The sequence below is a fragment of the Solea senegalensis genome, linkage group LG13, assembly GCF_019176455.1.
Source record: "Solea senegalensis isolate Sse05_10M linkage group LG13, IFAPA_SoseM_1, whole genome shotgun sequence".
Taxonomy (NCBI): Eukaryota; Metazoa; Chordata; class Actinopteri; order Pleuronectiformes; family Soleidae; genus Solea; species Solea senegalensis.
In genome coordinates, this window is record NC_058033.1 from 8173998 (window position 1) to 8200162 (window position 26165).

Here is a 26165-nt window from a genome sequence, read left to right on the forward strand (position 1 = left end):
TCGGAGTCCCTGTTGCTGGTGATCACTTGGGGTTTCATGCCTAATATAGGCCTGACTAAAAAAGCAACTCTGGATGGAGTACAGTCCTGGCACTAACAAATATCTCTTATATTTAAATGTCTGCAACTGACTGTGGTGTTAACAGGAAAAAGAACCTCATTATATGACAGGGAACTCCTTAACGATCCTGCACGAGAACAACACAAACTGCCTGAATGCTGAACAGGTCAGTGAAACTCACTCTGAAGTCATCAAAAACGTCTTAAATCAAGGCGTTTGCTGCAGTGACTGCATTTTGTGTTCACCATGGAAGCACAGCAGGCGATGGAGCTCGTCTGTTCAGCCAGTTACCGGCCACCTTGTGCGGGAATAATGCAGGTGACACCACCCTTGTAATGGACATTTGTTTATATTTAAAAGTTACGCATTGCATTTGTAAGAAAGAACTATATGTGTGTGTGTGAGTGAGTGAGAGAGAGAGAGAGAGTGAGATGTTAGAGTAAGCCTGGCATAATGTGAAGCACTGACTTCATCATTCCACTTACTTCAGTCTGCCCGAGGTAAGTTCAATACAAAACATCTGATTGTATGAGTAACACACACTTTCTCCCTCACACACACACACACACACACACAGGTTTGCACAGCTACTCTTCTGAGGAAACTACACCGACTTATCTCTCACCTTATCCATAACCCTAACCTTAACCTCATTAGGACCAGGTTTTGGTCCCCATGAAGACAACTGGGCCTGATCATCACATAGTTCAAAATATCACAATGGTGAACCGAAGTGTTCTCACCCCTCACTCTCCTCTCCTTGCCCCCCTAACCCAGCTGTTTCCAGTTTCCCTCATCTTTCCCTCGCATACTGATGCATGGCCCCTCCATATGTCACAGCGCTGCAGTGTTTATGTAAGGCACTGCTCTTGATTTGGTGTTGTTTCAACCCTCGTGGGAGGAGAAGCCTCTCCCCTTCGTGCGGAAGGGTCGCTATGAGTCATGGGAAGGGGCTTGTTAATAACAGGCGACGTCGCACAGCGTAGCTCATCTGACATCACCTGTGATATTGTCTTTCTGTGTGTCTATAGTTTCCTTTGTCTGTCTGCATCTGTGCACACGTGAAGAATGCTGGGGAGGATTCTATCATGGCGTAATTGTGCCTTAACGACTTAATAAGGCATTTAAGCAAATGTTAACTCATCATCAGTTTAAATGGTTCGCTCCAGGTGGGCTCACTAATGACTGGTGCGTCCGATGTATGTCTTTCTTTTGTGAGTTTTCCCAGCTTCTCCAAACTTGAGTTATTGTCAACGACATTCATGTCGGTTGCCGTCAGTGCTACAGAGAGGATCACAGCGTGCCACTCCTGCTACACATGATATCCAGTACACAAATGGTATACCGTCAACAGGTTTCACCCAGAGAGCATAAACTCAACTCCACTCAAAACAACCAAGGTGCTGTACACTACCACACCAATAAAAGAGTAAAGGTAAAACAACCACAGTGCATAACAACGCAATGCAGCAAACAATAAAAAAAACATGACATTAAAACACAACACAAATTCATACTGCTCCCCCTACGAGTGGGTCTAAAAAATGCGGAATCAGCGTTGCAGTTTTCAAGCCTAGGAACCAAGTGTCACTGGTGGGCACGTAACAAAAAAAGAATGACGATATTTTTCAACTCGGGAAACTGAGTTTGGGATGCACAATTTTTCAAAAATACTACCCCCTATTCTAGTAATACAAAGCTAAATGTAAATCGGTGAAGTATTCCTTTAAAGTGATCGACAAAATGTATTGTCATGCTGTCAACATCACACACCTGACTAAATCTCAATATGCAGGGGGAGATGAATCATTTCCATGTTGACTGATATGTAAAGTTTGTGTCAATATGAGGCGGGTGTGGGGCCTGTGGGCATGGCATGCTATTAGATCTGGAGATGTATATGTTTGGCATGAGTCGGCAGCGAAAGTTGATCCTACCCAGACCTGTAGCCTGACGTTCACCAGCACTCAAGTCCGTTTATCGAGTCAAACAATTGCGTGTCTGTCTGGGTTTCTCCTTTTCTGCCCTTTTCTCTCCATCACTTTGCTTTCTCTCCCCTCCATTACACAGAGGGGTAAATAACCAGTCATGTGTGTGTGTGGGGGGGGACAACTTTGAGCAGTCCTCCAGCTCACACACGCGCCCATATATAGGCAGCAGACATTAGGTAAACGCTAGGTAGACGTTAGGTAAACACCAAACATGCACCACTCGCTCCACCACTTTATTTGTAACACTGATACGCTTCCCTGAGCTAAGAGAGAGATGCTGGCAAAGGGTTCGGCAGGTGGTGTGGATGGATGTGTGAAGAGGACGGCAGGCGGATGAGAATGTTAATCACCCTTTTTACACACACCACACCAGACGGCACCACACAGACGGCTGTAGACATTTTAAGAAAAACATCATAACTTTGTGTAAAAAAAAAAATAAAAATTGGCAGCAGAGGCCGCATTTCTGTGCTCATTTTCTAGTTTTTTTTTTCTTTCTTTTTTTCTCTTACGGCTGCATTACACACCAGCCAAATGCACACAACATGATGTCATGCCTGCCTGTTCTAAAATGTAGCCGCAGTGCAACAAAAATTAGCAGCAATTGATTATTTAACGATAACAATACTGACAAAAGTGAGTCACGGATTCATGTTTTCGATTAATGTATTATGACATATAAGACATAATGTTTTGGGTCTGTTGGTCTGCACCCCTCTCAAAAACATCTCGACCAGAGGAGAAGACAATCGATGGTCTGCAGTGAAGACACCTTAAAATATAGATAGAAAATATGAAACCAGAGAGGAAGTTAAAGTGATAGACTCTCATCTCCTCTCATCACTTTCAGTCTATAAAAAAAACCGATGGTGGGAGAGTTACGTATTTGTGCATAATCACGGTTTAATGTTGGGTATAAGTGCAGCATCTTAGCATCAATGTTTTAATCCAAGGTACTGTGGCCTCAAAGTGGCCCTTTAAACATGAAACTGCTTAAGTCCATATGTGAATCCATCCATCCATCGCAGGGCCACTCCACTCTCTCACTCCACTCTCTCACCTACGGTCAGTTGAGTGTCCAATCCACCTAATCTTACGTGTATTTGAACTGTGGACTGTGAGAGGAAGCCGGAGAACCCGGAGAAACCCCACGCACACATGGTGAGAACATGCAAACTCCATGCAGAAAGGCCCTCTAACTGGGGCTCGAACCCCAGGTCTTCTTGCTGCAAAGATAAGAGTGCTTGCCACTACACCAACCAAGTGGCCCCCATATGTAATTCTTGTTTGTGATGTTATGTTTTGCTTGTTTTGTGTTTTCAAATTCAAGTAATAACATAAGGTCTAAGGAAGCAAACATCTGATTCCCTTACAGGACTTATAAGCTGCCCTTTAGATTAGAATAGCACTCTATTAATTCCCCAAGGGAAAAATTATTACACCTTCTCCATCGCACCACATTTGCATGGCTTTGTAGATGTTGGGCGGGAACCAACGTAAACATTGGGGCAGCATGCAAACTCCACACAGGAAAAACAAAAACACCACTTATTGACTAAGCTGAGTTAATCTGTCTCGTCGGGTTTGCGTGCACAGGTGTCGGTGTACTCATGTCAGCGTACGGGATGTAACCGTGCAGGAAACTTGTGCTCAGACTGACTAAACAGGTCCAGTTTTCTAACTCTGCATCACGCCAGTTGCTCTCGAGTTCTTCAGCTGTGTGAAACGTGGTCGGGCGGTTTTATAGCCTCAGTCTCAGGTGTCAAACTAAAGGAATGCAAATCAGTTCATCTATTAAAAGTTAGAAAGCTTTGGCACCAGGCAGAGGACACATAAGGTCTTGAAGGTCGTTGATTCATTCCGACTGCGGGGAACTTCAGGTATTCATTTAAGTTTAAACAAATACCTTGGACATATAGCCAAACCAAACCTACTATCTATTATGATTTAAAGTAATTGACCATTATGTCTCTTGAGTAGCTAACAAAATACTGTTGTCCTTTGTATTAGAAATTATGAATGACTACAAGCTTAAAAATGCATATGTCTCTCAGTGTATAGTGTTCATTTGACCCTTCCTTTTTCAGTCTTATTACCCTGCGATTATTTCACTGCATAACTATGTAGTTCCATCAAATCCGAACACAGAGCAATAAACTGCACTTTAAGACCAATTATGGGTGGTCAGGTAGCAGTGCCTCTCTCTCCCCCGTTTCTGTCTCGCATACAAACGTAAATACACGGCGAGTGACAACAGTCGCTCGTGCAGAAATACAACTACATTCATGATGTATTTGTTCTCGAACTTCGACCACGTTTCGACAGAACTCCAAAGCCTGTACGCGATCACATATCACAAACATCTGCCTCAGGTAAGAGTCTCATTAGGTTGTGCTTCTTTTGTCATAAACATCATTTCATTGTGGCAGCGAGACTAAAAACAGCATGGAAAAAATGGGTTACATAATGAGATCACTCTTACTTCCAGGCCCTGGTTGGCTTTCTCAGTGGGGGGCATGAGCCCAGAGATCCTAGGGCTGCATGGAATAATAAGGTTTTTTTTTTTGATAATCAGATCATGAACTCAGGGGTAAGTCAGTGAATACGGTTTCATGTCCACTCATCAACTGCGACGTGACATATTTCTGACAAGCGGCGAGCGCGACGCTCCTCTTCCCCCTGCCCTCAGCCTCCGATCCTCACCAAGTGTACGAGTGCCATTAGCTCATTTACTTCATCTGTTTCCAAGCCCATTACCAGCAAAACAAAGAGAATGTTTCAGACTCTTGCCAGATTCAGACTTCGGCCCTGAGGAGTTGGGACAGGACCAGCCAGCCCAAACATGGAGAAAAACCCCAGCAATACCACTGGTCGAAACAAAAACAGTGATTGTTCCCAGGTCTCCGGACCAGTGTGAATCTCTGCGACCACTCGGACTCGAGGTGGAGAGCAAAAAAATAAAGAACCCACGGAACCATCTTAGTCAATTGACCTCTCTGATCATGATGTGACTTTTTCTTATTAGGAAAATAAATACCACTGCAGATCTAATTTTTTACATTTGCTTCTCCTCTTGGTGTTTTGCGTTTTTTGTTTGTTTTTTTCTGTCCTCCACGCTCGGTTGTAAACTCCTCAGTGTTACTCTCCTCCCGACGTTTGTTTCACAGATTCAGATGATGCTTCGGAGTCACAGGGATTCACATGTTTCTGGTTTTTATTTTATTTGACTAGAGAGAGAATGGGGGCTTTCATTTCCTCTGATTTTGTTTCTTGGAAACGAGCCCTAATGTGTGCCAAACTACCTCTACCCCCCTGATGCTCACACATACACATGCATATTTCACATTACAGGCACAGCTACTATTGTTTAGGTATCTGTCCATCATCAACGGTTACATGTAAGCCTCGTGCTATTTATGTTGTCATTGGGATTTTATTTATAGTTGTTTAGTTTATGAAAATGTGCCAAAGATTCACGAGCAGCAGGTTGGATTGAGTCACTGCAGCTTCATTCACACCTGTTTGGAACTCTGAGAGAAAAACCTCTGGCACTGTTTCCTGTTAGTTTTTCCAGGTGTCTGAAGAGAAACACAATTTATTGACTGCCGAGTCTCTCATGCATTCTCCTCTGCCCTCCGTCAGACTTCAGACTGCAGGACCATGTAAATGCAGTCTAATAGTCATGGGGGGGGGTTGGAACAACCTATTTGGTATAATGAGGTGATCCATTGTGCTTTCTCTCCCTCCCTCTTCTTGTCTATCACTCTCTGTGTGTCTCTTAGCCAATTACATACTGTACTCTCTTGCATCCTGCCCCCCACCCTTCTTTCATTTTCCCTCCTTCTTTCAGAAGGCCTTTTTAATTCCTGATAGGCTTGCTGAGGATAAAACCTGCAGCTTTGGAGAGGAGAGGGACATTTGGGAGCAAGATGGCGAGAGGGACAGTGGCTTCATACTTCCATGGAGTCCTTCTCCTGGCTCTGTGGAAACCGTCACTGCAAGGAGGTGGGTCCCCTTTTTGACTTTGCACGCGTGTGGCTGTGTAGCACCTGTGGGGATCAGGTGATGACGGATTCGCGCAGCAGAGGAGTGATGCATGTTTGGTGTGCCGGTAGTTCTGCACATTTTACTATTCTGATATGTGAGAAGCTGATTTATATGATAAGTAGACGTTTGCTGCTACAGACTTAAGGCTACGTTCCTGGAATGCACAAACATTTGACAATAAAGTGTTTTCTTTAGAGTGGTTTTCACTGAGAAAGTGACCAATAAAGTCACCTTTCATAAACATCATCATTAACATCGCTGCAGTATTTCCTTTATCTGATCTTTTTTCCTGTGCGAGTGGGGTTTAATGGACTGAGCTTATGTTGGACATGCTTCAACACTCTTTTATCAAAATTACTGTCAACGCTCGCATTTTTTTTGTCCTCTGTAAAAACAAAACATGCCTTTGTTGACATTTTTGTTGAATGATTTCTATTTGCACAACTTTGCACGCAGATTTTTTTTGTATAGAAGAACTGTTTATGCATCTCAGTAAGAATGACAATCCTAAAACAAGTCATAGTGCAGTATAATACCTCAAATCTTTTTCCTCTTAGCATGTATGAGGTCTGACAGCCCAGGTGGTTTTAAAGTGTTTCATGCTGTTGTGTAATGTGTAAGGTCAGACTCGGGAAGAGTCAGCACAGAGGATAGAGACTTGCCATTGGTCGCTTCAAGGATGAGTGTTTGCACCTATGTTTCTATACTTTTGGGAGAGTCGACTTTAATTGTTCACGATAACAGCAACAGTTAAATATTGGAGACGGCAGACTGAGTGGTTAACACATTAAGGAGCTGAAGAGAGAGCGGGAGATGATAACGAACGTCGCCGGCTGAACCAAAACAAGGTATGTTGTGAGTCGGCCAGCCAACAGGATAAGTTCTCATGACATGTTTTACACTAAACGCTGAGCTAGGCTGTTTTGCTCACGGAAAGGAAAACCGAACCATTATATTACATGAACAAAGTAATGAAAAACTTAAGGTTTTGGACGGATGGTGAGAAAACCTTGAAAGAATCAATAAAATCATGGAAGCTGGTGCTAAATTGGCATTTAGCCAACCAAAAATGTGCGCCCCTGCCTTTGTGTCAATAGATATATGCAATATACATTCACCGGCCACTTATTTAGGCATTATGAGTACCTGATAAAGTGGCTGATCCGCTCTTCCGCTGCTGTCGCCCATCTGCTTCATGGTTGTCCATTCAGGGACGATCTTCTCCATACCCTATCTGTAACGAGAGGTTGTTTTGAGTCACTTTGTGAGTTACTGTTGCTTTTCGAATCATCTTGAATCAATCTGGCCGTTCTCCTCTGACCTCTGGCATCAGCAAGTCATTTTGGATATTTGCTTTTTTTTTTAAACTTACTCTGGAGATGGTTATGCTTGAAATTCCCAGTAGATCAACAGTTTCTAAGACCAGCCCATCTGGCATCAACAACCATGTTACAGTCAAAGTCACTTAAATCAATTTTCCTTTTTTATCCTGATGTTTGGTTTCAACAGCTGGGTCGTCTTGACCGTATCTACAAGCCAAAATGAATTGAGTCGCTGCCGCGTGATTGGCTGATAAGATATTTGTGTCAACGAGTAGCATGGGGTTTGTATGTTCTCCCCGTGTGTGCGTGGGTTTTCCTCGGGTTCTCCGGTTTCCTCCCACAGTCCAAAAACATTATGGGGATTAGGTCAATGATTTGAGTTTGGACCCCTGGTCTCAAACGTACATAGTCCACAAAATAATCATATTTATGACACAAAATTAATCTATTAATTAAAAAAAATAAATAAATAATACAGAAATAACCCATTATAACTTAACATAAAGTGACATGTCGCATTCATTTGATTGGGGGGGCCGTGGGCCGCAGGTTTGAGACCTCTGCACTAAATTAGGAGGAGTGTGAGTGGATGGTCTCTATATGTGGCCCTGTGATGGACTGGCGAACTGTCCAGGGCGCCTTTCGCCCTATGTCAGCTGAGATTGCCGCCAACCACGACCCTCATGTGGGTCAAGTGCGGACTTGAAAATGTAAACCCAAGGGCTTTCCAAAATCCAACTCTCTGGTCAACCATCCAACAAAGGTGTAGGACGGTTGCATGTTAGAGACTAAAAGAAACTGAATGTGACTAAAATCTGTTGCAGTATAATATTGTGAGAAGAGAAAAAAATTAAATAGGAGGAGTTACTAATCTAACTGTTAAAAATCTCTTATCTCCTTTATGTTTTATCTCATGTTCTAGTGTGATACTCTGTGTGCAATTTTCCCTCCTAAAAAAACAGCTTGTGGGAGATGGAATAGTTTTCAGTCGTGCAGAATGAAATGACCAAAGAGGTAACTTATTTACTGTGTGCTGTCAAAGCGCTGTACATGGCGTTACTGTGAAATCAGTAACTCGCATTCTTTAGGAGTCCCCACTGACCTCTTTTTTCTCACATCTGGGCCATGTGATCTGAAAAACCTTTTTTTCCTTTTATAGCTGTTGGCGCTCTGTGTTTCTATTCTCGGCTATTGTGATTTGCCAAACAGAATATAGGAGTTTTAGTTCAGGATTAGGCCGGATGGCTGATGCAAGATTTGACACTTGTTACAATGTAATTTATTAACAGTTGGCCTTAAGCCTTTGATTTAATTGAATATTCTTGCAAGGAAAGGAATGTGGCTTTGCTGCCTTTCTGATGTTATTTTGTTCTTTACATAAAAGCTACCATGGACACTTTGATATCTTTGTTGGCTATGATAAAGAATTGGGAGATTAAAAATATCTAGCCGTTGGATAGATGTGTCCGTTTTAAAAGCTGTGCTAAATTTTGGTGTAACAAGGATGTGTCCGTTTTAAAAGCTGTGCTAAATTTTGGTCAGGTCAATACGTGACATTAGGTTGCGTTGTCTTACTGTTGGAATCTATAGATCGTCATTCACAACCTGGAACATCAAGGGAATATTTCTATGTGTTTTTGATCCCAAAGAAGCTTTGATACATGTGGATAAAAATGTAACTTGGATGTTTGGCAAGTGGAAATAAAGTGGAAACACAACTCTCTCTCGCCTTTGTGATTGATGAATTACAACAGTACCTATGAATCAAGCCAATTGAAACCTGATTATAGTTAACGACTATTCAGTGGCTTTGGAATTACGTGTACTTTCGCCACTACAATGAGAATAATGGCCAGAGAAACATGCCTTTTGGATGAGGCACTGCTTGTTATCAACTGCAGTGAAAAGTCAGAGTTGATAATCATTACACACACACACACAACTACAGTTTCCTTTTTGTCTGCTTGTGTGGCGACTGACCGTACTTGTTAAATGTAATCCCTGTTATTTAGACAAATTAAGTGGTTTTATGAAGCGCTGGTGCCTCGTTAGTCCTCACTGATGACTCATAAATTCCACAAATCCCGTCATCTATTAGCGACTCATTCATGGATGTCACGTCTCAGCTGAATCCAAAGTTCTGCTCTAATGAAGTGACCAGTGCACCAATAATGATTAATAATAGGGAATATACTTGGTTTTGCTCATTATGTGACTGTTTATGTGTCTTAGGTGTTTACATACCTACTGGTGCCGGTGGAGGAGCTGGAGCTGGAACCGGCATAGGTGCTGGTGCAGGAACTGGAACTGGATTTGGACCAGGTGGGACAGGACCAGGATATGGAGGAGGAGCCGGGACTGGATTTCAACCAGGCGGAGCTGGTGCTGGTCTCGGGACTTTTGGACCAGGAGCCGGTGGAGGTGATTAATTATGATGACGACTTAATTTTTGAACATAAATAAATGAGTAAATGTAAGGAATGGTGTATTTTATGTTTGAGAGAACATAAAATCATCATTTATAGGTTAGAAGCAAAGTAAAAAAAAGTTATACTATACTAATAATAAATACTGCATATTAACTTCAGCCATAGGAAACAAAGTCGCATGTATGAAAAACATGTTGCTGCTTTCATTTTCAAAACATTGTGGGTGACAATTTAAGCTTGTTTTAAACTCACATTATCCTGGTGACTTCATTCTTCAGGCGGAGTAGGACGAGGATTTGGACCAGGAGGAGTTGGACCAGGAGGAGTTGGTCCAGGAGGAGTTGGACCAGGTGGAGTCGGTCCAGGAGGAGTTGGACCAGGTGGAGTCGGTCCAGGAGGAGTTGGACCAGGAGGTGTTGGACCAGGCGGCTACAGGCCCAGCACCTTTGGTCCAGGCAGTGGTGGACTAGGAGTGGTGCCTGGAGGTGTTGGGGCTGGTGAGACAAATATGGCTGGTTGATGTCTTGATTTATTATTCCTCCCTTTTTCCAAGTATACTATTGTTGATTCAACCGTTATGATTTCTATCTTCAGGCGGAAAACCTCCAAAAACAGGTGAGACTATAAGGCTTGGTGAATGTAACAGTATTGATTTTTGACCAAAACAGAACAAACCTAGAGACGATCACATTGACTGGAACCCAGTCAGAGTGTAACAGTGTATCTGACACTCTTTTTTTTTCTTGCAGGTGGCTACGGTGTACGTGGAGGACTCACAACAGGACAGGGAGCTGGAGGTGTCGGACCACTGGGCGGCATTGGGTCAGGTGGTTTTGGACCAGGTGGCGTTGGATCTGGTGGCTACCGACCTGGACCTGGGGGAGTTGGTCCAGGTGGACAAGGCATGAGTTTGTTAAATATATCTGATACAAATGCTAAAAAGACTAAATAAAACACAGTCGTAACTTATCTGAAAGCATTGAAAAAGCATAGGATATTCTTTTGAACACTGTCTGTTATAGACAATGCCGTTATAATCTTATCTTATGTCACTAGGAAGTGCAGGGGGATAGATGTGCATGTTCTGACATACGTTTGCTTAGTTTGGACAGAACTAGATATCCATGCTGAATCCAGGATGAACTCCCTCGTGAATCTGTGATCAGGCCGTGTACTGCAAATATTGTTGCCCTGGTAAATTCTGTGCGGCAGGATAAGGACTGCATACATGTACCCTTATTTCATTTCCTCACTAGCTCAAAGCCACTCAGCCACATGGACACATACAGTGATAACGACTAACGTATTAGTCCCCAGATAAAGGGCGGAAATCATCACATCAGTCAGAAAGACTGATTTGCTTTGGAATTTCAGGCCTGTCTCTGTTTTTCATTCTTCAAACGTGCGAGTTGCCGAATGTGGGATGAAGAATGCCGGTGATAATATCCGAACAGTTCTTAGAGGTTAAGCCGCGTATTTGTGGAACCTTTTATATTCCTCCCATTATGTTGGCTCGTATGAAATGGGTCAGTGGGGGGCGTGCAGAGAACTGAGTCACACTTTCCAGTGTACCAAAAGTCTGGTCATCCTAGTGCACACAAGTGCACTACATAATAATGCCCACAAAGTGTGTTTGTGTTGTTCTGCTCCATCCTGAAAGAACGACACGCAAACACCCTGGTTCACGTGAACAAACATATGACACACAAAACCAACTCAAGACAAAACTCTGCAAAGTATTCCACAAACACTGTGACTTGAAGCTGCTTATATTTAGATTACGCTCAAGAAAAAGAGATTAGATGAATTAGTAACGTGCACAAATTGAAAGGCTATATGTGAGGAGGGAGTTTAATAACTTCTCTCAACATAAGCCGTAGTCCTCCCTGGAGTCTACAGCCAAACCATCCAACAGTTTTTAGAAGTCAACATGAACACTAATTAAAACTAATGTATCACATTACAAAGTCGCACAGGGACACACTGAATCCATTACTGTGTGATGTAGTGTGTATTGTAGACACAATGGCAGAGAATATAAAGCACTACGTACGTATGGTTTTGCTTTTATGTAATCATTAGGTGTGGCTGGATGGATTGCTATACAGTCTGTGTAATTGCAAAAGCTGTGTCTTGACCCAGGTGGATATGGAGGTGGATATGGACCAGGTGGTGCTGGTCAATACCCAGGAACTGGTGGAACTGGTCCCAAACCTCCCAAAACAAGTAAATACACCCAACTGGTTATTAATGACATTACATTAGTTCAATAGCAAAGAGTATTTATACAATTTTCTCATTTTCTTAGGTGGGCTTGGAACATTACTTAGAGGAACAGGCTATGTGCCTGGTGGTGCCGGAGTTGGACCTGGTGGTGCCGGATTTGGACCTGGTGGTGCGGAGTTGGACCTGGTGGTGCCCTGGTGGTGCCCTGGTGGTGCGGATTTGGACCTGGTGGTGCGCCTGGTGGTGCTGGATTTGGACCTGGTGGTGCTGGTGTAGGGCCTGGTGGTCCTGGTGGTGCTGGTTGTGGTGCCCTGGTGGTGCTGGTGTAGGGCCTGGTGGTGCCTGGTGGTGCTGGAGTTGGAACTGGTGGTGCCGGATTTGGACCTGGTGGTGCTGGGTTTGGTCCTGGTGGTGCTGGAGTTGGTCGGGTGGTGTGGTTGGACCTGGTGGTGCTGGCGTGGGTGGTGGTGCTGGATTTGGACCTGGTGGTGCGGAGTTGGGCGTGGTGGTACTGGATTTGGACCTGGTGGCGCCGGAGTTGGACCTGGTGGTGCCGGAGTTGGACCTGGTGGTGCTGGAGTTGGACCTGCTGGTACTGGATTTGGACCTGCTGGTGCTGGAGTAGGGCCTGGTGGAGGTAAATCATATGATTTCCATTACACTAATATTCTACTATATAATGATGATGTGTGTAATGATCACATGCATTAAAACTATATTAAAATTGTTCTACAAAGTAGCAACAAATGTGAAACGAGAACTTAAACCTGGTAAATAAAACACTCATTTCCATGTCATTTCCAGTACTTCCACAGATTGGTACGACTGCTGGAGGACCTGGAGGGAAGAATAAAGCACCTAAACAAGTTCCAGGTGAAACAAGACACCTCTTTTGTTTTTGCTCAGTTCATAATTTATGATCGACCAGAGACACGGACATCTTCAGACAGTTCTCTAATTGTTCCTATGCTGTCACACAGGGGTAGGTGTACCTGGGCTCTATCAAGGTGGATTTGTACCTGGCCAAGGTACACAACAACACCGGAGACACACACAACATGAAATCTTGTGACAAATTTAATGTGTTTACTTTATTTTCATTGCCTTTTCATGACTAGGTTTTGGAGGCCGTGGGGTTCTACCTGGAGTGGCCACAGGAACTGGAGTTGGGCCTCAGACTGGTTTGTTAACGCATTAGTTATGGAGGAGAACATCTCAACTTGCTGCACAGGCCTAAAAATATAAACTATTATTTAAAATGATTCCTTGCAGGGTCTGCACAACTCGGTCAGGGAGGTGTTGGACCAGGAGGAGCAGGCAGTGAGTGTCATGAAGCCCAAAAAAACTGTTACAGAATTGAACAATATAACTTTTACAAAGTTTGTTTTTATTTGTGTACAGGATGAGCATTTTTTTGTGTATTTTTTCATCTTAGATGGTCGCGGACAGCAAATGCCTGGGGTTTTTCATGGTTACCCGCTCATATCACCAAAAGCAGGTACACAACAACCAATACATCTGCAGTTGTCTGTACAGTTACATAAAGTGGATATTAAATGCTAAAAAAGAAATGCATTTATTAAATCATTTATTCTGTGAATTACAGGATCAGGGAAAACGAAGAATCCAGCCAAACTTGCAGCTAAATATGGTAAAGTTGTGTTAGTTGAGGCATCAACCTCATGTTCAACACAACAGAAATGAAATGGCATTACCATGTAATTTGTACTTACATTTTCCATGAGTGACAGTTTTCTCAACCAGGTGGAGCTGGAGCTGGTCAAGGAGGCGCTTTAGGGGGTGGGGCTGGAAGACTCCCTGGGGGCGGAGCAGGAGCAACACCTGGAATTGGAGGCGGAGTTGGAACAGGAGGTGGGCCTGGATTTGGAGGTGGCGGACCAGGATTTGGAGTAGGAGTTGGAACAGGTGGCGGACCAGGATTTGGAGGTGGAGTCGGAACAGGTGGGGACCAGGATTTGGAGGTGGAGTTGGAACAGGTGGACCAGGATTTGGAGGTGGAGTTGGAACAGGTTTGGAGGAGTTGGAACAGGTGGCGGACCAGGATTTGGAGGTGGAGTTGGAACAGGTGGCGGACCAGGATTTGAGGTGGAGTCGGAACAGGTGGCGGACCGGGATTTGGAGGTGGAGTTGGAACTGGCGGTGGGCCTGGATTAGGTAAATCTGGAGTAGTGCACTTTTATCAAGTCAGAATCTGTTGAGATTAAAAAAAAGTATTACCTTTCGGAAAGTAGCCTGGAAAGTTATGGAAATAAATATGTAAAGCAGCAACCCTACTAGTGAGAGGACCTCTGCCTTTGGAAACCCCAAAGTAGAGGTGAATCAGTTAATTTTGTATAATCAGCAGATTTTCAGGGACAACCCCACCCAGGCATCTAACGAATATTTTCAGTGAAAGTAACACTTTTTACACAAATTAAGCAGCTACTAGGTATATTTTACACTGCAGCCCAGGTGTACTCTTTTTTTGCTGTTCATATCTATTACACTGTAATTTAATACTCCTCAATTCTTTCTCTATGTCTACAGAAAGGTATTTTTATGTGAAATATTAACATTAAGGCATGCTTTGTTCCACAGGTTATGGTCCTGGCTCAGCCAAAGCACGCAAATATGGTGAGACATACGTTTACAAATAATAAATAATGTGCATTCAAAAACCATTTAGTTTGTAGCTATGATACAAGCACCTTTAATTTCCCCAGGTCAGACAGGCCTGGGAGGAGGGGGACCAGGTGGAGGAGCCGGAGTTGGCCTCGGCACAGGGCTGGGTACTGGCTTAGGGACTGGTGGACCGGGTGGCGGCTATAGTTTTGGTCCAGGCGGCGCAAGCACTGGTACGATTGGAGGTCTTGGAGGCAGAGGACCAGGGGGAGGAGCTGGAGTCGCCACAGGTGTAGGACCTGGTACTGGGGTCGGTTTCGGGCCAGGTGGTGCTGGCACTGGGTCAGGTGGCCTTATTCCTGGTGGTGCTGGAACTGGCTTGGGAGGAGCTGGTTATGGGCCTGGTAGAACTGGGTATGGGCCAGGTGGTGCTGGAACTGGATCAGGAGGACCTAGAACAGGACTTGGAACAGGACCTGGGGGTAAGATTTAATGTTTTAGAGAGTGTAGCAAAACATTTATCAAGATAAGCGGCTTGAGATACACTATTAACATTAAAAACAAAGACACAGGCAAATATAAAGCAACTTTATCTGTGTTGCAGGTTATGATGCCAATGCCAAAGCTCGTAAATATGGTAAGAACAACACAAACTAAAAAACTATGTGGAACTGAATTGTTGTTGGATATCAAAGATATTATTACTCCCTCATAGGAATGTTAAGTGGCGCACTAGGAGGTCCAGGTGGTACTGGTACTGGTTATGGACCAGGAGGTGCGGGTTATGGACCAGGTGGATTCGGACCTGGGGGTGCCGGTACAGGTTATGGACCTGGTGGCGCTGGTACTGGTTATGGACCTGGAGGAGGAGTTGTACCAGGTGGCACTGGTACTGGTTATGGACCTGCGGGAGGAGTTGTACCTGGTGGCACTGGTACTGGTTATGGACCAGGAGGAGTCGGACCTGGTGGAGCTGGTACAGGTTATGGACCAGGAAGTGCTGGTACAGGTTATGGACCTGCAGGAGGAGTCGTACCCGGTGGAGCTGGTACAGGTTATGGACCTGCAGGGGGAGTCGTACCCGGTGGAGCGGGTACAGGTTATGGACCTGCAGGGGGAATCGTACCTGGTGGAGCTGGTACAGGTTATGGACCTGCAGGGGGAGTCGTGGAGCTGGTACAGGTTATGGACCTGCAGGGGGAGTCGTACCCGGTGGAGCTGGTACAGGTTATGGACCTGCAGGGGGAGTCGTACCCGGTGGAGCTGGTGCAGGTTATGGACCCGGAGGTAGGATGAAAGCTAACGATATAGAAACAACATACATATGTAGATCCACTGGCTAATAACCAATGCTAACTAATTCAAATTTGTTTGCGTATGTATTTTGCAGGTTATGCTGGTGCCAAAGCCCGCAAATATGGTGAGAAACAATTAGGAAATATTAGTTTTTTTTTATTACCTGGTCTTATGGCCATTATCATATCTATTCAAATTCAATAATAAAGATATGTACTCAGTTTATTTAAGGTAGCAAGACAATCATATATGATTGGGATTCAGTGGGTCACATGACAGTGACTCTATTAGAATAATTAAGTAACATAGGAAGCACCAAACTCCAATAAAAGGGGTGTGTCCTGTTTGTGAATGGAATTATTGACGGTCCCTTAGTAAAAGCTCTGTTAACTGAGTGAACGTCTTATCAAAATCAAACCTAAAATGTGTGTGTTATCAGTTTACATTTTTGAATAAAATGCTGCAGGTTTGCCTGGAGGGGCCGGAGGTGCACTGGGTACTGGAGGACTTGGGCTCGGAGTAGGAGGAGGCGTCCCCGGTAGAGGTGCACAAACAACGGGTGGCGGACCTGGAGCAGGATTGGGAACTGGTGGTGGACCTGGCACTGGTGTTGTAACCGGAGGTGGACCGGGAGGCTTTGGGCCGGGCGGCGCTGGAGGTACGTACAGCAAAACATTTCCTCTGAAACATACCTATAGAAATACGCATGTAATAGCAACTAATTCATGTTTTTTTTTTTTTTTAAATATAAAACTGTAGTATTATTTACACAGATATTGCCTCCTTCAACGGCCTTATCAGAAATACTCAATTAGACTGAATGAACAGTTCTGGATCATATCTGCAAATCATGATATTGTTTAAGGCTCTTCTTCTTTCTCAGTGCATTACCTCATAACACACTGATGAAGTTAAAGTTAAGTAAAGGACATGTAGAGATTACATTTTCCTTTACCCTAACTACACCTTCACCTGATAGCCAACGGATCGAGAACTGTGTACACATATTTTAATCTCTAATGTTTTTCTCATAGGATATCCTGGGGGATCTCTCATTTACGGTGCGATATACGAATTATTCAATATTTTTGGGGTTGAAGGTATTGGGAAAAATATGCCGTATGCAGTGATTATTGACAAAATAAGGGTTCATAATTAGGTTCAAATAATAATTTGATGTTTATTACAACACATTTATTTTTAAGACACTTAAACTGTCAGTTAAGATAAAACTAAAACCGTGATTTGACTGTGATGTGCATTAAATCTCATAAAAACAATAGCGAGATTTAATGCACATTTTTTTTTACTACTTTCATGCAAGAAATGTCTTTGATAGAGTGGGAGGATTTCTTGAATAATATTTTAAGCTATACCACACCTTTGTTTCCCACTGCAGGGCTTCCTGGTGGTGGTGGAGCTCCAGGATCTGGTCTGGATGCAAGATTTGGTGGCCCGGCAGCAGGTGGCTACGGCCCTGGGACTGGAGGAGCTCTAGGAACTGGAAGAACAGGATATGGACCTGGTGGCTATGGACCTGGTGGATATGGAACTTTACCTGGTGCTGGTTATGGACCTGGTGGAGGCTATGGTACAGGACCAGGGGCTGGATATGGAACAGGTTTGATGATACCATTTGCCAAATACAAACTGCACCTAAATCTTGTCTTAATGTTTATTAAATTATATGTTTTATTTACAGGATACGGACCTGGATCAAAAGCTGCTAAATACGGTATCAAACTGTCAATTTTTGTCCAGTAAATACATAATGATAATGCTTTCCTTGCAGTAAAACATTTTTATTTTAACCTGGGGTATAGGTCAAGTTGTGGTACTTGTTGCTTAAGTATTATACATTGCAGAATGAGTAAAATGAGTTCCTGGTCTGCAGAATTTCAACAATTCTAACAAGTATTGTAGATATGTTGAATGTTTAGATGTGAGACATCTAAACATTCTATCACAGACATCTATCTTCATATCAAATCCCATGTAACGTTCCTTCATTGACCTCTATTGGTGGGTAGTAGGAACTGCAGCAACAAGTATTCACTGCATTGTTATTCCGTCCTGAAATACTGGTCAGATTATTAGGTCAAACGTTTCCTGCTTCACAATGACAGTTGATGACATATCTGCTTAATACCAACACAAGTAAAACCACCTATTCTGTAATGGAAGGGAGACAACAATCACATTTACATACATACAAAAGGCAGTATTTCTTATTTCAAAGTACCTGCCATAGACAAAATCCTTCCCATAAACAACAATTTTGTTGATTTTGGAAAAAGAATAATTCAATAATCAACTTCAGTGTCTCATTTACTCTGATCCTCAGGCTATGGCACAGCTGGATCTAAAGCTCCAAAGTATGGTAAGGCGTAGTTTGTCCAGTAGAATATTCTTTATCAATGCCTGAATTGGTATTTTGATAATTTGATTTTATAAACTGTAGTGCAACCTGGTGGAGTTACACCCGGGGGAGCAGCAGGCACGGGTGTTGGAGGAGCAGCCACGGCGAACGGCACTGGTGTTTCAGCGAATGGCACCAGCACTAGCGGCAGTGCAAGGACAACATCTGGGCCCAGTGGTAAAATCCTGTTTGACAGATTAGAAAAACATTAATTATTCACTTGTTAGATAATCTGTGCAATAATCTGTCACATCTGCATTAGGAGGACCTGGGGGCGAAAGAGGTGCTGGAGGAACACCATCTCCCACACCAGAAGGTACATACAGTATCTGTTCAGCACTGTGAGACAAAAATCACATTTCAGTCACGTATTAACACAGTAATACATTTAGATTCCATTATAATGTCAAACATGCATAACACAAATGTAAACAATACTTTATTCCAGGCGATGGTGCCACTGGCAGTGTGATAGAGGGTTCTGGAAGCACTGGAGAAGGTGTGTTTAAATTTAGACTCCTGCAGATTCCTCTAAAAATAAGGATAATATAAAGATGTCATGTATGAAAAGAGCATTTAATAGCATCAGACAATAACTTGATATATTAATACTGACACAGGAGGTGTGGGTGGCAGACCAGTGGACGGTGGCGCTCGAGATGGGCTGAGTGGAACGGGAATCCCCATCATTGGAGCGAAACCAGGTATTCTTGTTCGTGTTAAACTACATGTAAATACAAATGCATATTAATACAATGCAAAGGTGTTGTAGCATGAATGAAAATGTGACTGATTTTTCTTTCAATCATCTTTATACAAACAGCGATCAATGGGACTGACGTACCAGGTCAGTATCAATCATTTTCAAAGCCATGCATGATTATCTGTGAACACAGCACCACTGCCTGTGGTTGAAAGTTTTCTAGATTTAGATTTAGGTGTGGACAGTGGACCAAGCAGTCATTTACTATAGACAGTATATTACACAGTCACAATTCTCTTCTGAACTTGAGGGTGTAAAATAATGAAAACAACCTTTTCTTTTTCCCCTAAAGATCCATAGAATCCTGTTTTTCTTGAAAGCTTTTCTCTAAAATAATCCAATATTTTTTTTATTTGGTGCATAATACATGTGTATCCATTAGTTTCAATAGCTTTTTGATAGGCCACAATATTCATTTTAATTTAAATGTATTCATATTCATTTAAACAATTGAATATGTTTAAATGCACTTGTTCTCTACTCTGTGACTGCATTACATAACTCAAAAGTATCCTGATGCTGCTAGTGAAAGGTTAACAAAGCTTATTATTATTATCATATACAGCAGACTTTGAATTAGCATGGGCATGATTTCACCATAAAATCTGCCATATGGGATATACATCAATCATCCGTGGTATGGATAGGATTATAGGATACAGGATTGACATATATTAACTGATGCCAGAACTTCCTAGAAATCCCTCTGGAGGTGAGATTTAGCACCAGCCACATACAGTACATAACCAAGCACTTAATGAGGAACATTATGTCGTCCTTTAGCTCTCAAAGCAGCCACATTTCTTCATGGTGAGAATTCAACACATAGACATAGAAGATGAATAAATAATGACCATGAAGGGATGCACTTTGTTTCTAAGGTTCTGTTGATGATCTCTCAAGAGGAACACTGCCTGGAGCCAAACCTCTCAAACCTCCAGGTGAGCAGAGTAAATCTAGATCTTAACGTTCAGATGTCAAACATCTATGACTCTGTTCTCGATTCTAGTTTTTAATCCTGAGCTAAAATACGGCTTTTGGTGTCTTTGTGTGTGTGTGTGTGTGTGTGTGTGTCTCTGCAGGTGTACCCAGAGGTGACACACCAGGTGAAGGAGATGGAGAGGGAGGCCCTGATGGTGAGAGAGACGGTTCAAGAGGCACTGGCGGAGGAGTTGGAGGGGGTCCTACTAGTGTAGGAGGAGCAGGTGGGGTTTCAGGTAGTGGAACTGGAGTTGGACCAACTAACACAACTGGTGGAGTAGGAGGAACACTAAAACCACTCAAAGGTGTTGATTTTAAAGCTATAATTTTGACCCGTCTTACATTTGCCACCATTCAAAATTGAAAACCGTGTACCATAATTCATCCAAAAAAATGAAAAAGATATTTACATTGCTTTCTTAGCTGATGGGACTGCTGCAGGGGGTGGACCTGGTGGAGTCAGTACTGTCATAGGAGTTAGAGGTGGTCCCACTGGTGTTGGAGCTGCATCTGGAGGAGTTGGAGGTGGTCCTGGAGGAGCAGGGTTGGTTCCTGGAGTAGGAGCAGGAACTCTTAAACCTGGAAAAAGTGAGTTGCTATGACGTTAAACACTGATACTGTTGCCTATATTGCATTCACATATTCACCCTAACCCTAACACATTATCTACCAAAGGCTACGGTGCTGGTGGAGCTGGAGTTTTGCCAGGTGGAGGTACGCTAACTTTCAATCTCTTTTGCCATCTGAATTGCAGATGTGACTGAAAAACAAAAAGTACAATTCAATGTGTTCTTTTTTTGTCCTTCTCAGGATTACGTTATCCAGTTGGAGCTGGAGTTGGAACAGGAAAAGCAAGCAAAGGTTCTAAAAGCTGTCTATAAAATTTAATTGATCTCCATAATGAAACAAATACTTCAGCGATGAAAGACACATGGATTGTCTTTAACTTTCCATCAGCATATGGAGCTCTGGGAGGCGGAGGCCAGGTTGGACCCGGTGGTTATGGAGTTGGGCCAGGAAGTTATGGAGCCGGACCTGGCGGATATGGAGCCGGACCTGGAGGATATGGAGCTGGACCTGGAGGCTATGGAGGCAGAGGCATTGGTGGTGTTGGTGGTCCTGGCGGAACTGGAACACTTGGGGTTGGAATTGGTCCTGGAAGTGTAGGTGTAGGAGCTGGAGGTGGAGTGGGACCTAGTGGAGTCGGTGGAGGACTCGGGGGTTATGGTGGTGGTGTGGGTCCCGGTGGTACGTTGACCTTTTAAAAAAATTAAAAAACGGAAATGGATCCAATTTAAACAACGTGCTCTGTTTTGCAGGTTCCAGGTATGGCACAGGTTCAGCTCTGGGTACTGGGAGTGGCAAACCACCAAAAAGTAAGATGATTATTCTCAGAGATTGCTTTACAAACATTCATGTAAAAAAAAAAGAAGCAAAAAAAAAAAGAAAGAAACTCACTTTTTATTTTTTATAGGTTATGGAATAAGGCCTGATGGTACGCGGGTAGGACCTAGTGTCTATGGGACTGGACCTGGTTTTGGGCCTGGTGCTGGTAGTTATGGACCTGGTAGCTCTGTACCAGGTGGTGTTGGCACAGGACCAGGTGGTGTTGGCACAGGACCAGGTGGTTATGGACCAGGTGGTGTTAGCACAGGACCAGGTGGTTATGGACCAGGTGGTGTTGGCACAGGACCAGGCAGCTATGGAGCTGGTGGGTCAGGGGGCATTCCTGGTGTATATACTGCTGGAGGTCAAGGACTAGGAAAGGCAAGAAAACCATCCAAATCAGGTATAATTACCCTGTAACTTCAACATTAACAACATTTGATAAATAAGTATGTGCTGAATGTATGTTAATCTTGCATTATGCCATGTAACAACCTAATCACTACACATCTGACACGCGCCTTCTATGCTTGTGTAAACACTAGCTATGGAATATTAAAAACTCATTAACTTTTTAAATGTGCAGGAACTTTACTTGGCGGAACAGGCACTGGACCTGGCAGGTATGGGCCTGGCGGTTTTGGGCCTGGAGGCACAGGAACAGGTGGCTTTGGACCAGGAGGTACTGGCACAGGAGGCTACGGACCAGGGGGCACCGGCACAGGAACAGGTTTCGGACCAGGTGGCACAGGAACAGGAGGTTTCGGACCAGGAGGTACCGGTGCAGGAACAGGTTTCGGACCAGGTGGCACAGGAACAGGAACAGGTTTCGGACCAGCAGGCGCCGGCACAGGAACAGGTTTCGGACAAGGAGGTGCCAGCACAGGAACTGGTTTTGGACCAGGAGGCGCCGGCACAGGAACAGGTTTCGGACCAGGAGGTGCTGGCACAGGAACAGGGGGGCAAGGATTAGGAAAAAGAAAACCTGCTAAATCTGGTAAGTATTGGATCATTCAAGAAGACAAGAAATGAATTAAAAAAATAAATAAAAAATACTTTGATGTACCTTTTCTCGTCCCTTTCCAGGTTATGGAGGAGCAGGGTATGGTACAGGTGAGGGTTTTCACTAAATATGTAGTTTATGTAGGGTTAGCTTTGCCAATTTAAGGAACAAAGTTTATAAAAGAGTTATGTTACATTAAGTCTTTGTATTGTTGAACAGTTTTATTGCTTGTAGCGATGTGTAGATAATAAATGGAGTGCGATTTTGCTTATACAGAATGTTTATACATGAATATGCCTTGTTGTCTTGAAGCAGGGGTATTAGGAGGAGGTGCAGGAGTGGGCCCTGGTGGAACTGGAACAGGCCCCTACGGTTACGGGCCAGGGGGTGCTGGACCTGGTGGTGCTGGAACTGGTGGTTACGGACCTGGTAGAGCTGGACCTGGTGGTTACGGACCCGGTGGGGCCGGAACTGGTGGTTATGGACCTGGTGGTTATGGCCCAGTTAGCACTGGAACTGGGCAGGGGGGGGTTGGATTTGGGCCCAGTGGACAAGCAATTGGGTCAAGGAAACCTTCTAAATCTGGTTATGGCTCACAGTTGGGTGGATCCAGCTATGGACCAGGTGAGTTTCTGTTCTTATGGATATAAATAAGTACATGATTACTATTACAATTACTAATAACTAGCACTACCAATAATATCATAATATCACAAATGACTTGTCAATCATTTAAACTAATATATGTCAACCACACCTGTGTTCAGGTGTTGGAGGAGGAAGGATTCCTAGTGCAGGGACAGGCAGTGTCGCTGGAGGCGGCACAGGTGAGTTTCTAGTTCATACAGGGAAATGTCAAACATCAGTCTGGTGTTTATGAGATTAAAAAAAATTAAAAATAGGTCACATTTTTAAATGTTAATACTGCATTTGCGTGTTTAGGCGTCGGAGGAGCTGGAGGACCTGCAGGAGCAGGTCAGGGAGCAGGAGGAGTCGGCAGCGTACCAGGTCTCTTAGTTTAATCAATTTAATTGAATCGTTTTAGATTCGACAACTCAAGCGAGAGAGTTGCAATGTGTCATGCAGACTGTAATATGTCCACTGTTCCAGCAGGGGGAGTCGGCCCCGGCTATGTTGGGGGAGCTGGTGGAGGATATTCAGGTAAGACTTCTCGGCAGAAAATACATTGTAATTAAAACATGTAGGCACGTAAAAAGTATGTGAGACCTTACTTGGTATATTTTGCATTCTTGTCATTTCTGGCACATCAAATGATGACTTGACAAAACTGTTATTAGTTGTTAATGATGAGTTTTTCCCTTTTTTTGTAATTGTCTTCAAGGATATACAGGGGCCGGGCAAAAATGTAAGAAAACTCACTTGCATGCTCTAATAATTATACTACTATAATCTACTGATACCCATATCAGTTTGATACTGTCTTTTTAAAATAACACAATTTTGCTGATGCATTTTGTCACCCAGACAAAAGTGAATTAGTTTTCTTATCATCCCCATAAATGATGGGGATGAAATTTGGAAATGAAATCTTAAAAATACTGAAGTTTATGTCAATTTGTAAATCACTCATTCCCCACATCAAAGTCTAAAGTCACGTATGCTTTTATAATCTGAGTATTTGACGAGTAACTTTCCGTTTTAATTTCTTCTTTCCCTCATAGCCAAAGCACAGAAGGCAGCCAAATATGCAGCCATGCAGGCCTTACTAGGATCTAGCGGCTACAGAGGTAACAAACAATAATACTGTAAGCTATTGCATTGTACTTTAAAGAAAAGAAAATAGCAGCGTTATAATAGCAATTCATTTCTAACTGCACAATTTAACCAAGGGAAGAGTCATTTCTTCTCTTCTGCTATTTAGGTGCCGGCTGTCAGGGCAGCTACTGTGGCCAGAGGAGGAAGTGAGAGACCAGCAGACAGGAAGTGACCTCATTAAAAAAACAACAGTGGTGCTACTGCATGATCCCAGATTGTAAATGTCTAACCTGCCATAGAAGCCAAAAGCTTCAATACACTACACTTTACCTTTTATTTTGCTTTAGAATGTAGGCAAGTCTTTTTTTTATTTTTATTTTTTATTTTATTTCAAGTACAGCAGTTCTCAGCCCGTGAGAGTCAGGGATACTGATGGACAAGGCATGAGGTGAAATGAAATGAAGAAAATGTTTATTTGTAAAAAAACAGTTGTTTTTTAACTAAATAAATCACCTCATGACTCTCTGGGCATCCTGACTAGCCTGACAGGCTGAGAACCACTGAGGTAAATACAAACAAAGACTTTCATTTTAATTTTATGACCAAGATGTGCTATAATACAGTTTTTTCTTATTGCTGTTGCGTTGAACATCATTGGTGTTCCCGAGTCACCCTAAATCCTCTGGTGAAGAACAAGGACTCCCTCAGGGAAGCTCCTTTCAGAGTGTTGTTTTTTTGTTTTCTTTAGGGTCTGCAAAGAGTGTTTCATGAATTTTGCCGTTGATGAAACTTGTCATTCAAGGGAGAAACAGGTGGCTGCTATTTTTGCGCCGGTCTCAGCAGAATCACCAGGTCGCGGAGGCCGCAGGTTCTTCGTGTGTGTGAAATTCACACACACACACACACACACTCCCTTCACGACACTGAAAGCACTGTTTTATAGCTACAAAAACATACACATTTTTACATGATTGAATGGACGTGTTTCCGTCATATTCCGATGTGGCTTAGATAAGATATTTTTAAAGATCTAAGGAGCTTTGATTACCGCGTCCTCTTTTATTACTTTCTTTAACACTGTTGGAAATTGTTCACGTTTACAAGTTATTTTAAATTATGCTGACGAGGAAAAAAAAGCAGAAAGCGGCTACGCTCTTTTACTTATTTAGTCGTATTTTACAAATTCAAATAAGTGCATAGTTGAACGTTCTAGTTACTTTGTGTGTCGTGTTCATGATAAATACAATTGCCTTGTTGTCTACGTTGTCATTGGATGTGTGCTGAATTACACTGTACTTTCTATTATAGTTCAGATAAAACAGTGTAAGTGACTCTTCTGTAGCTTAACATGTGTTTTAATATCTGTGTTGTTGTTTTTTTGTGTTCATGTGGCCTATGAAAGAAAATGGTGCACCTTTGTACACTTTCCGAAAAAGCTAATAAAGGATAAAAAATGTTTTTAACAGACAGTGCTATGGCAATTATTCACAGCTATGTCCACACTTTGATAAAAAGGAAGCTGCAGATTCAGAGGCAGATGGTGATTTATGGTGTGTGTGTGCGTGTGTGTGTGTGTGTGTGTGTGTGTAGTTTTGATAACCACGTGTTTGACAGAAAAGAGAAACAACATACTGAAAAAAAAAAACATTGAAACTCACCAAACACTGCATACGTCACATGGTCATGCAGCACTTGTACAAACGCAGCCGTGTTGATTTCTTCGTACAGCCCTCAAGGGAACGCCATGTCACTGAGACAAAAAAAACATAATGTGATTGTGAATTACATAATTTCATAATTTCAAGACACCCAAAGCCACAGACGTATGTTTCCATCTGTCTGTTTGTGTAGCACACATTCATTAGTGGCTGCACTAATTATAGAAAATGTAATTTGAAACAAAA

The 26165-nt window shown here is 43.0% G+C and overlaps 1 protein-coding gene across 1 annotated transcript; it reads left to right on the forward strand.

The window, feature by feature from the left end:
* Positions 1-5939: 5939 nt before the first annotated feature.
* LOC122779707 (fibroin heavy chain-like) lies at positions 5940-25724 on the forward strand. Its single transcript, XM_044042293.1, has 50 exons — positions 5940-6056; positions 9653-9841; positions 10128-10346; positions 10444-10464; positions 10599-10751; positions 11992-12075; positions 12158-12347; positions 12405-12712; positions 12880-12948; positions 13056-13103; positions 13194-13256; positions 13348-13395; positions 13511-13573; positions 13682-13726; positions 13840-14022; positions 14114-14235; positions 14623-14626; positions 14674-14709; positions 14799-15179; positions 15302-15334; positions 15413-15841; positions 15880-15984; positions 16088-16117; positions 16460-16651; positions 17028-17054; positions 17393-17614; positions 17696-17728; positions 18338-18373; positions 18455-18589; positions 18675-18728; positions 18861-18911; positions 19033-19116; positions 19236-19259; positions 20057-20116; positions 20258-20461; positions 20580-20744; positions 20832-20870; positions 20967-21017; positions 21114-21404; positions 21476-21532; positions 21631-21945; positions 22129-22539; positions 22629-22655; positions 22858-23169; positions 23313-23372; positions 23488-23553; positions 23656-23706; positions 23888-23911; positions 24228-24293; positions 24428-25724. Exons 1-50 carry the CDS (start codon positions 5981-5983, stop codon positions 24469-24471), a joined length of 6000 nt encoding a protein of 1999 aa, XP_043898228.1. The 5' UTR covers positions 5940-5980; the 3' UTR covers positions 24472-25724.
* Positions 25725-26165: the final 441 nt, after the last annotated feature.

What these genes read in the sequence shown, in the direction of transcription:
- LOC122779707 (XM_044042293.1), top strand. Translation starts at nt 5,981, where the DNA reads ATGGCGAGAGGGACAGTGGCTTCATACTTCCATGGAGTCCTTCTCCTG. An exon ending in GACAACATCTGGGCCCAGTG is followed by an intron (nt 18,590 to 18,674) that starts GTAAAATCCTGT and finishes CATCTGCATTAG; the next exon opens with GAGGACCTGGGGGCGAAAGA. An exon ending in TGTCGCTGGAGGCGGCACAG is followed by an intron (nt 23,373 to 23,487) that starts GTGAGTTTCTAG and finishes TTGCGTGTTTAG; the next exon opens with GCGTCGGAGGAGCTGGAGGA.